This window comes from Musca domestica, unplaced genomic scaffold (assembly GCF_030504385.1).
Source record: "Musca domestica strain aabys unplaced genomic scaffold, Musca_domestica.polishedcontigs.V.1.1 9, whole genome shotgun sequence".
NCBI lineage: Eukaryota > Metazoa > Arthropoda > Insecta > Diptera > Muscidae > Musca > Musca domestica.
Window position 1 is genome coordinate 4,944,606 of NW_026712435.1, and position 10,781 is coordinate 4,955,386.

Genomic DNA, 10,781 nt, shown 5'->3' on the forward strand with positions numbered 1-10,781 from the left:
ACAAAAGTTGTCAAATTATTTTTCGACTGACTAGTCGGACCCCCTTTTATAATAAAACTTGGTACTCCCTTCTCCTCAATTGAAGACATGGCTGCCTATCTACCAAACCGGGACTGAGAAGAAGAGGAGCGAACCCCCAACAACAGACGCGACGAACAGCAGCAGCCACCCAGAAGACGGCAACAACCCAGAAGCAGGTCTGGTCAGCGGGAGAATAGAAGAGAGCGGCCCAGTTTCTGGCAATATTCCTGTGGGATATGCCAAGATGACCATGCCATAAATACATGCCCCAGGTTTCGTGAGCAGACTCCCTATTAGCGGTATGAGACGGTAGAAAGAAGAGGATACTGCCGAAACTGCCTGGCAAGGAGTCACCTTGCCCCAGATTGCTCCAGCTTGACTGATTGTAGAAGGTGCGATTACAGACACCACACATTACTACATGGGGCTCCGCAGTTGGAAAATTCATTGCAATCAGCCCGGGTTTTTGTTGCACCATTTACATGGGACCTGGTGTTCGTTCCAACTGCTCTTAAAAGTTAACGCCTTGATCACCGACAAATTGCCACGCAGAATCTACTCGGACCCAATATTAGAAGACCCTACATCATATTTCACGCAACAAGCTCTCGCTGACCCAGACCCTCGTAGCAACATCCCCATAGATATAGAATTGGGCGCCGACACATACTCAGCAATACGTCAAGATGGCTGTACTCCTGCTGGAATTGGCGATATCCAGGCGTTCCAAACAAAACTAGGTTATGTATTTTCAGGCCCTATTAGAAATATGCCAAACAACTAAAACTCTTTGTATCATTCACAGATATCACGGCGGGGGAGGCATGTACATGAATGTACAAATATTAATATAAATATGGTGTGCTATATTTTTCACCAATAGTGGGTGTGCTATTTTAATAGCACATCACTGTAACGTAGCGGGATGCGTTAGACAACAAAACAGACACACATACATGCAGTAGAATAATTGCAATGCATGTTGTTGTTTTGTTTGTCCTCTTTTTGCCAAATTCCATTCAGCACTGGAAACGTCACAGTTACAAACAGGCTAGTTGTGACGTTGACAAAAAAGAAGAGTTCATTCGAAGTTTGATTATTAAAAGCGATCGTTGCTATCCCCCGCCGTAATTAAGATCAAAGTACCTAAATACACAAAGTTTTATTAGTGAAAATTATACTCACCTTTAAAAGCAAAAATTGTATACTTACCTTGAGTTTATTTTACTTACCTTGAAAATTTATACTTACCTTGAATTTATACTTACCTTGAATTTTTATACTTACTTTGATTTTTTATACGTACCTATAAAAGTGAAATAAAACCAAATTGAACAGGCTATGTGAAAAACAACCTCTGTCTGCCGCTTTCCAAAAGGTGGTTTCGCAGCAGCTTGATAAGGTGTGGAATATCGCAAAAATTAAATATTTTGGTATCATGAAATGAAAGCCTTAGAAAATGAAATTAAATAGGACATTATTTTTTCTAAAAATGACTAGAAAATTGTATTTATTGTACCACGGTTGTTCCATTGTAATGCCGAGTTCTTTCAAAAGTGCTCTATTTGCACCACCTAGATCGGACACGATAGCAACAACGACAAAGCCACACGATTTCGCCTTTTCCAATAAGCTAAATACTATATTCTTAGTCATTTGACGGTCAAAATCATAAAAAATCGGCTGCTTCCATTTGGCTACAAGACCTTTTAAAGGAACAAAAACTTAAAAATTTGTTTTAAATTACCAAATATTCTGGTATATACATGCCTCATAGCATTGCGACTTGTACATAGGTTACAGGAGCTAAAGTAGTGTCACTTGACCTGTCATAGCAGTAGATCTTTCTGACTTTCATCTCATCAAAACTGAGTACACAAATCTTTTGCTTGTCAGTAAGATGTGTAGATGCAGACAAAACTTTAAAAACTGGCTGTATTAATCCTCTACTGATTTCCATTTTTTGAGCCGACGTCTGAGGCGTTCGCACCGCCGGGAGAGGAAATTTTTTCCTATATAAAAGCTTATATAGCTTTGCGCTTGTAGCGTGCAAAGAGATTGACTGGGTTATATCTTCTTCGGTCCAATTTGATTTTTTCATTCCGTTTTTCAGTTTTTCTGTTTGACCCTTGGTAAAGCCTGGACTCCAAATTGTTTAGTTCATAGTTAGCCTTAGTAATTTGTTTTTTCAAAGACTCAACGTCGTATTGATGTTTTTTAATTAATTTTTCAATTTTTTCTTCCTGGGCCTTCAATTTACTAGCGTGCTTTTGCTCTTTTCATCTTCTGCACCGCTATTGGATTGAACATCTTCAATACAGGTTTCAGAATCATTGAAGCAAACCATATTTCCATCTTTACCTTTGCCAACTTCAACGTCCTGTTGTTGTTGTGCAGTATCTTCAGCGTAAGCTTTCTGTAACAACGAATTGACAATCTTTTTGTTCTCCCTTTTTTTGATTCTCGAAGTCCGTTGCGCGCTGAGTTCAATGTTTCCAAGCGAACCAGTGTTGATCGTTGGAACTACGCCTCTTTTAAGAAATCGATGTTTGACAAAACCTTCAGTTAAAATAATTCATGAAATCAAATGAAACTCTGCTTTGGTTTTCGTCATACCCATGCCATACTGTAAACCATTTTCGATATCCTCAGGTTTGAAATGCAGCATACATACACGAAAATTTTCTGTGTTAAAATTTTTTTCACGGCGGCAAAAACTAATCCATTTCTTTTTTAAATCTTTGTTTGCCGGAAAAACAAAAAAGCTAATGTTGCACGTGTGGTTATCGTTCCCACTATTACAATTTGCTACAGCACACTTCATATTTTTTATACCAGGGGGTATTCCCTGCCTTACCCCCTGGTAAACATTACCATCGTTCTCCACTAATAAACAAACGTTGTTTTTATAAAAGCAACAATAAAGGGATAAAGCATGACCATTTTGCAACAACAAAATACTACGGTATCCCGAACAAACAAGCCACACTGTTCTATTAATAGAAAAGGCACGGTCGACGAAGGGGTTTTTTGTTGTAACAGACAAAAACCAACTTACATGGTTATGCTACTTCGTTCAGGTTGAACGAAAGCATAACAAGTGGAGAAAGATGTAAATGTTTATAAGTTCGGTTGTAAGATTTAGAAGACTTTCCAAAAGAATTTTAGTTTTATTTAATTCTTTGGTTCCTCTTCTATTGAGCTTACGATCTCGTCACTTGGGTAAAAAATGTTTTTTGTCATAGAAGTTATTTTTAAAATATCTTCTGGGGAGAATATCCCAGACAAAAAACAAGGGAACTGATGAGGATTGGTGGCTCTTTCCGAAACCTAGGTATTCCCCGCCTTACCCCCTGGTAAACATTACCATCTTTCTCCACTAATAAACAAACGTTGTTTTTATAAAAACAACAATAAAGGGATAAAGCCTGACCATTTTGCAACAACAAAATTTTTTATTAATTTTAATTTTTTTATTAATTTTAAACACAAATATAATAATTTATAAACAAAAATGATCTTTCACTTTGTCAACTTTGCTTATTCAATGTTAAGTACTGAATGCAAAACAAATTCACGAATGACGTCACAGAAAGAGTGAGAGAACTCAAGCAAACATAACGCACCTGCGCAAAGCGTAATCTTGTTATTCTTTCATTCATGGTTCATATCTGTCTTTTTTTTTTTTTTTTTTTTTGAAATTATGATGTGCATTTTGGTTGCGGGTGAGAACAAAAGAGAATAACAAATTTAAATGCTGGTTGTTTATATGTGGGAGAGGTAAAGTGTGTTTTTGGTTGCTACGAAAGAATGCTTGCATGAATGCATATGCTGGCATAGTAAGTTCGTTTTTTTACATGTGTATGTAATGGGGTCTATTTAGACGGGAATAGGAAAAACATCAATAGAACTTATTTTATTGTCAAATTTTCTAAATTCGAACTGTAGAAATTGTTTGGTTTTTAAAAAATATGTGAACATATGCAATGCTGTCGCTACATAAATATGCTTATTTTTTGGCATAGGCTATTCTTGACTATTTTGCCGATTCCATTTTCTTTAGATGATTACAACAATGACATACATTAGTTTTACGTCGATGAATAAAATGCTTAAATGCTTAAAATAAATAAATTATTTTCGTCAACATTAATGTTCAATAAATGGTTATAAATGTTTGCTTCTTATTATGTTAATTATTACTTTTATAGCCTTCATCATACATAGTATGGAGGGTATATTAAGTTCATCATTCTGTTTGTAATTAATTGAAATAATAACAAAGTAACATATATTCTTGATCAGCGGAAAATTCTAAAACGATTTAGGCCTGTCCGTCCATCTGTTGTAGCCACGCTAGAGTCAAAAGGAATTAAGATAGGAAGTGAATAGTTTGCACAGACCAGTATTTTCTCTGCAGGCAGGTCTAGTACGAAGATGGGCTATAACGTTCCACCGTATCGTGAATCACCCATATAACGGTACCTCCCGATATTCGGTATTTTGATTATTTTTCCACAGATTTGTCCAAAAATTAGTATTTGTGGTTCGTAACATGACTCAATAAGAAAGGTTGCTCAACTTCAAAGAATCTAGACTTTAAAATATAAAAATTCAATAGTAGGCTTTGTTGATTTTAATTTTTTTAGCAAAATTCTTATATGGGGAAAACGCGTGAAACAAGAATGGAATTTCGGGGTTATTCCACATGATCGAATCTTAAATAGTAGGACAATGCAGTTTTATCACTAAGTTGTACAATTTTTTACCCATTTACGTCGAAAATTTGCATTTATTTTGCAACCAAATTTGAAATAATTTCAAATTATTTTATTTTTTATTCAAAACAATACACATACATACACAACATGTGTATATGTTTTGACAGAATAAGGTCACCAAAAGAAAAACATGTAATTAGGGAGTAGCTTTGTTCTACCATTTGTAATTATGCCATGGTTCGTAATGGGTTCTAGCTCCTGTGGCGGAACATTGTTAATATAGGTCCACGTCTTCGTATAGCCCCCATGTACGGTGTTTTAATGATTTTAGCCACATTTTTCAGTGGAATTGCTTCAAATTTCGTATTTGAAATGTCCGTCTGTCTGTCTGACTGGTGCGCACGATAACTCTCAAGGGGAGTATCCGATTTGGTCCAAACTTGGAACATCGTAATAATTTTGTCAAACTTAGATCGAGTTCGGAGATGGGCAATATCGGTCCACTCCTTCTGGTACCTCCCCCACAAAAGGTCGAAATTTTCAAAAAATATATTTTTTGCACAGAAAGAGAAAGGAAAATCCGATTTTGCTACAACTTTACAAATCCTAATATTTGCGTTAGTGCTGGCTCAGGTGCGAAAATGGTCAATATCGGTACACTCCATCATGTACCTCCCCAACAAATGGTCAAAATTTTAAATAATTACAACTCTCATAAAATGTGATGTGAGAGCCCGTTTGTCTTCAAATTTCACACATCCCAATATTTTTATCAGACCAAAGTCTTGTGTTAAGATGGAATATATCAATCCACTCCTTCTGGTACGTCCCCCACATATGGTCGAAATTTTCAAAAATATATATTTTTGCACAGAAAGAGAAACTATAAGCCGATTTTGTTCCAATTTTGCAAATCCTAATATTTGCGTCAGTGCTAGGTCTGGTGCGAAAATGGACAATATCGATCAACTCTTTCTTGTGCTTCCCCAACAAATGGTCAAAATTTTAAATAATTGCAGCTCTCATAAAATGTGTTGTAAGAGCCCGATTGCCTTCAATTTTCACACATCCCAATATTTACACTAACCCAAGGAATATGAAATATATCGGTCCACTCCTTCTGGTACCTCCCCGCAAATGGTCAAAATTTTCAAAAATATATATTTTGTGCACAGAAGGAGAAACGATAATCCGATTTGGCTCCAACTTTGCAAATCCTAATATTTGTATTAGTGCTAGGTCAGGTGCGAAAAATCAAGTACCTCCCCCCACAAACGGTCAAAATTTTAAATAATTACAACTCTCATAAAATGTGATGTGAGAGTCCGATTGTCTTCAAACTTCACACATCCCATTATTTTTATCCGTCCAAGGTCTGGTGTTAAAATGGAATATATCAGTCCACTCCTTCTGGTACCTCCCCCCCCCCCCCCCCCCTATGGTAGAAATTTTCAAAAATATATATTTTTTGCACAGAAAGAGAAATTATAAGCCGATTTTGCTCCAACTTTGCAAATCCTAATATTTGCGTTAGTGCTAGGTCTGGTGCGAAAATGGACAATATCGGTCCACTCCTTCTGGTTCCTCCCCCACAAATGGTCAAAATTTTCAAAAATATATATTTTGTGCACAGAAGGAGAAACGATAATCCAATTTGGCTCCAACTTTGCAAATCCTAATATTTGTGTTATTGCTAGGTCAGGTGCGAAAAATTAAGTACCTCCCCCCACAAACGGTCAAAATTTTAAATAATTACAACTCTCATAAAATGTGTTGTAAGAGCCCGATTGCCTTCAATTTTCACACATCCTAATATTAAACTAACCCAAGGTCTGGTGTTAAGATGGAATATGTCGGTCCACTCCTTCTGGTACCTCCCCCACAAAAGTTCGAGATTTTCCAAAAATATATTTTTTGCACAGAAGAGAAACAATTATCCGATTTTGCACCAACTTTGCGAATCCTAATATTTGTGTTAGTGCTAGGTCAGGTGCGAAAAATCAAGTACCTTCCCCACAAATGGTCAAAATTTTGAATAAGTACAACTCTCATAAAATGTGATGTGAGAGTCCGATTGTCTTCAAACTTCACACATCCCAATATTTTTATCAGACCAAAGTATTGTGTTAAGATGGAATATATCAGTCCACTCCTTCTGGTACGTCTACCACATATGGTCGAAATTTTCAAAAATATATATATTTTGCACAGAAAGAGAAACTATAAGCCGATTTTGCTCCAACTTTGCGAATCCTAATATTTGCGTCAGTGCTAGGTCTGGTGCGAAAATGGACAATATCGGTCCACTCTTTCTGGTTCCATCCATTGAGCTCATAAAACGTGAAATCAGCACTCAATATTTCCATCAACACAAGATCTGTTATAAAGATGGTAGTGATCAGACCATTTCTTTTGCTACCTGCTCTACATAGAGTTCAAGAATTTGAAAAACAAAACGCTCAATGAAAGCGAAATAAGCATCCAACCCTCTTCAAATTTTACACATACAAACATTTTTGCTAACACAAGATATGTTGTGCAGATGCTATATATCGCGAACCCCTTCTGGTACCTCACCAATAAAGGGGAAAAATTTCCAAACTTTTATCTGTCATAATTTGGAAACAACTCAGCGATTCTTTACAACTTGCTATATATCTCTCTATATTGTAAAGCAACGTAAGTTTTCATTGCATGAACAAAAAATTCATTATATTAATGTTGCTTTTCATTGCATCAATGAAACCGTTTCATTGATACAACGAAGCATTTTTCTTCAAGTGTAGCTCTCATATAATGGCATCTTCCCGATATTAGGTATTTGCAATAGGAATTGTTACAATTCCATAGAGTTTGTAATGGGTCTGCCTCCTGTGGCAAATCACGCTTACAGTAATACCTCCGAATACTTGGTATTTGGAGATTTTAGCCACATGAACCAAGTTCTCACACTTTCACAAAATATTAAAAATTATAAATTTATATTTTTGTTGATACATATAGATTTAATTCACCAACAAAAATATTTTAATTGTATTGGTGTTAACAGCCCAGTTAGTTTACCGGCTGATATTTGAAACAATCAGGCTTGCATTTCCTTGCATTGTCGCCATATATTTTTTATGGAAATAGCACAGGTTTCGTTGGTTTACATTTTGTCCATGGATTCCTACCAATATGTTTCAGGACTTTGTCGACTTTCTGCGAAAGCTCCTTGATCGCTTGATACATATCGGCGAAACACATTCGTTGTGAAATTGCTTCAACAGCTGCTGTTTGTTTTGATGTCGTGGATACCAAATGAATACTGTTGTTGTTGTTGTTGTAGCAGTTTTACATGTTCCGTTGTTTTTTCGGACTATTCCGGTTCTTCCTCAATGTCCAGGTTTAGGAATTCTGCTACCCTTATGGGCTGTAGCCATAGATCCTCTGGACGGAGTTGGGTAGGTTTGGCTGGACAATTAAACAAGTGCAGCGTGTTGTGCGGGCCTGTATCGCACGCTGGGTAGGCGTTCCGCACATCCTCATCAATTCGTGCCCAATAAGAATTGAGACGGCTGCACCATCCTGAACGTAGTTGGGCCAAAACTACCCTGGTTTGCCTAGACAGCCGACGTTCTTCAGCTGCAATGGATGGGGGGTGGACTCCGAGTATGGCATTCATACTGTAATTATTAACTATCTCTGCGACTGCATCAGTATACATGCTATTCAGACCCGCTTGATAGGCTTCATGATCTAGAGGCTCTCTCTTATATCGCTGGACCTCTCTCTCTAGATAGTGCAGGTCCTTCCTTACACGCCTGGGTGGGGGAGTTCTATCCACCATATGGTGGTTAGGGTGACTCCCGCGATAACACCCAAGCAGGTACTGCAACGAAAGCATATGATTATGCTGACGTAAGGGAAGAACCTTCGTCTCCTCATGTAAATGGTCCACAGGAGTCATGAGGAGGCACCTTGTTGCAGTTCTCAGGGCGGCATTCTGGCAGGTCTGAATACATTTCCACTGCGTTGCACTTGTATTCGCCGACCACACTGGAGCCGCATAGTTAACCACAGACCGACCTATCGCTTTATAAGAGGTCAACAAGGTTTCCTTATCCGCACCCCAAATGCTGCCGGCTAGCGCCTTGAGGACCTTGTTCCTACTTTTCATTTTATCGCAAATAGCTTTGGCGCGGAAGACTTGAACATGCTATCGAATGTGACCCCAAGGATTTTGGGGTAGTTGGTGGTCGGAATTATGTGCCCCTCGACCTGCACATTCAGCTGTGTTCTCATCTCCGCAGACCATGTGGTAAATACCCAGCAAACATTTTTTTCCGATTTTCTTCCGAATTCGGAAAAAAACTCTGCACAAGTTTCCGACTCTGATGTCGAATTCGGAAAGAAATCGGAAAAAAATTGTGTGAGATTGCCCAAGATTCTGAAAGATTTTGCGGAAAAAATTCTGAAAGAACGTAAGAGTTTCGGGGCGAATTCGTATAGAATTCGGCAAAGAAAAAAGGAAAATTCGGAGAAATATAGGATGTTTGATACGAAATTCGGAAAAATTTCGGATGTTTGATACGAAATTCGGAAAAAAAATCTGAATTTATTCTATAGTTTTATCCGAAAATCGGGAAAAATTCGAATAATTCATTCGAAAATCGGAAAATAATAGGATGTTTGATACGAAATTCTGAAAATTTTCGGATGTTTGATTCGAAATTCGGAAAAAAATCTGAATTTATTCTATAGTTTTATCCGAAAATCGGGAAAAATTCGAATAATTCATTCGAAAATCGGAAAATAATAGGATGTTTGATACGAAATTCGCAAAAAAATCTACATTTATTTTATAGTTGTAATCGAAAAACATAAAGAAATAATAAAACTTTATCTAGTTTTTAGATAATTGTTTATGTTTGTATTTTTCAATTTAATGACAGAACATTTGTATTCAGTTTTTTTTTTTTTTTTGTAAAATATAAGGAATACGGAAATTAATATATAAAAAACATAAAAAGTTGCAATTCAATGTAAATCAATATAATTAAGGGTGGAAATATATAAAGCGCATATTTGGCTGGCTCAAGTCATCGGCTGGCTTATTCTCAGATGAACAAAGGAGTTTAAGGTTGACTGAGTTCGATTTTGGCCCAGGTTAAGGTTTGTTAAGCCTATCTTTAGCCGATTTGAAGAAATGTTTTATATGGGTTTATATGGCACTTCCCATAGTTTCCGGAATATGTTCCAATGCCGCATCTAAGTAATAAAAATGAAAAAAATATTATTTATATTATCAAAGCGTTTAAAACACAAGGATACAAACCTTTAACGAGCCTAATAAATTAGATGTCCTTTACAGCTGTATTTTGGTACATTTCGTGCCACGAAAACGTTGACCTCGCCAGTTTGAAAAATAAGTCTAAAATTTTCATATGTAAAAGTGTTTACATTGTCATGGCGTTGATTTTTTAAACGGCGTAGCTAAACAATTCAAGATATTAATAAAAGTAGTAATTGTAGAAAGGTGCTTACTTACCATAAGGTACTGAAGGTCCAAATCTTCCTTTAATTTTCATTTTAACTTTTCACTGCAACACACTGCACTCGTGCTCCGTACAAATTTTGACGACAAACTGATCATAATCAAAAAAAACAAAAAAGTTGTATACACAAAATTCTTCAAATAATTTCAACCGAGCATGTGCAGAGTACTCGGAAACTTTTCGAAAGGAACGGTAAAATAAATCTCAACAGAAAAAAGTTAACTCTCTGCTAATGTCAGAATTTTTGTGTTTTTTTTTTCAAAACAAAAGAAACGAGTATGTGCAGATTACTCGGAAACTTTTCTGGAGTAACATTAGAAATTCTCGCCAAAAAAGAGTTAACTCTCTGTATACGATGTTTTTTTTTCTCTTTTGCTTTGTTTTGTTCAAACAAAACAAAAGAAACGAGTATGTGCAGATTACTCGGAAACTTTTCTGAAGAAACGTCTGAAAATCTCGACAAAAAATCGGACATCAGAGCCCTCGGAAAAAATTGTTAGCT

The 10,781-nt window shown here is 36.6% G+C and overlaps 1 protein-coding gene and 1 long non-coding RNA gene across 2 annotated transcripts; both read right to left on the reverse strand.

Moving 5' to 3' along the window:
• Positions 1-1,792: 1,792 nt before the first annotated feature.
• LOC131806837 (uncharacterized) lies at positions 1,793-2,845 on the reverse strand. The gene is made up of 3 exons (XM_059131623.1): positions 2,638-2,845; positions 2,290-2,580; positions 1,793-2,160 (listed from the first exon to the last, which is right to left on the reverse strand). Exons 1-3 carry the CDS (start codon positions 2,843-2,845, stop codon positions 1,793-1,795), a joined length of 867 nt encoding a protein of 288 aa, XP_058987606.1.
• A 6,197-nt stretch (positions 2,846-9,042) lies between these two features.
• LOC131806889 (uncharacterized) lies at positions 9,043-10,781 on the reverse strand. The gene is made up of 3 exons (XR_009344214.1): positions 10,273-10,781; positions 10,060-10,217; positions 9,043-9,992 (listed from the first exon to the last, which is right to left on the reverse strand). It is a non-coding gene; the product is annotated as an uncharacterized LOC131806889 (long non-coding RNA).

Bases quoted from the DNA above. Each gene is read 5' to 3' on its own strand.
- LOC131806837 (XM_059131623.1), bottom strand. From the start codon at position 2,845: ATGAAGTGTGCTGTAGCAAATTGTAATAGTGGGAACGATAACCACACG. The intron at 2,581-2,637 runs GTATGACGAAAA...TTTTAACTGAAG, and splicing joins TGGTTTACAGTATGGCATGG to GTTTTGTCAAACATCGATTT. The intron at 2,161-2,289 runs GCACGCTAGTAA...TTTGGAGTCCAG, and splicing joins AGAAGATGAAAAGAGCAAAA to GCTTTACCAAGGGTCAAACA.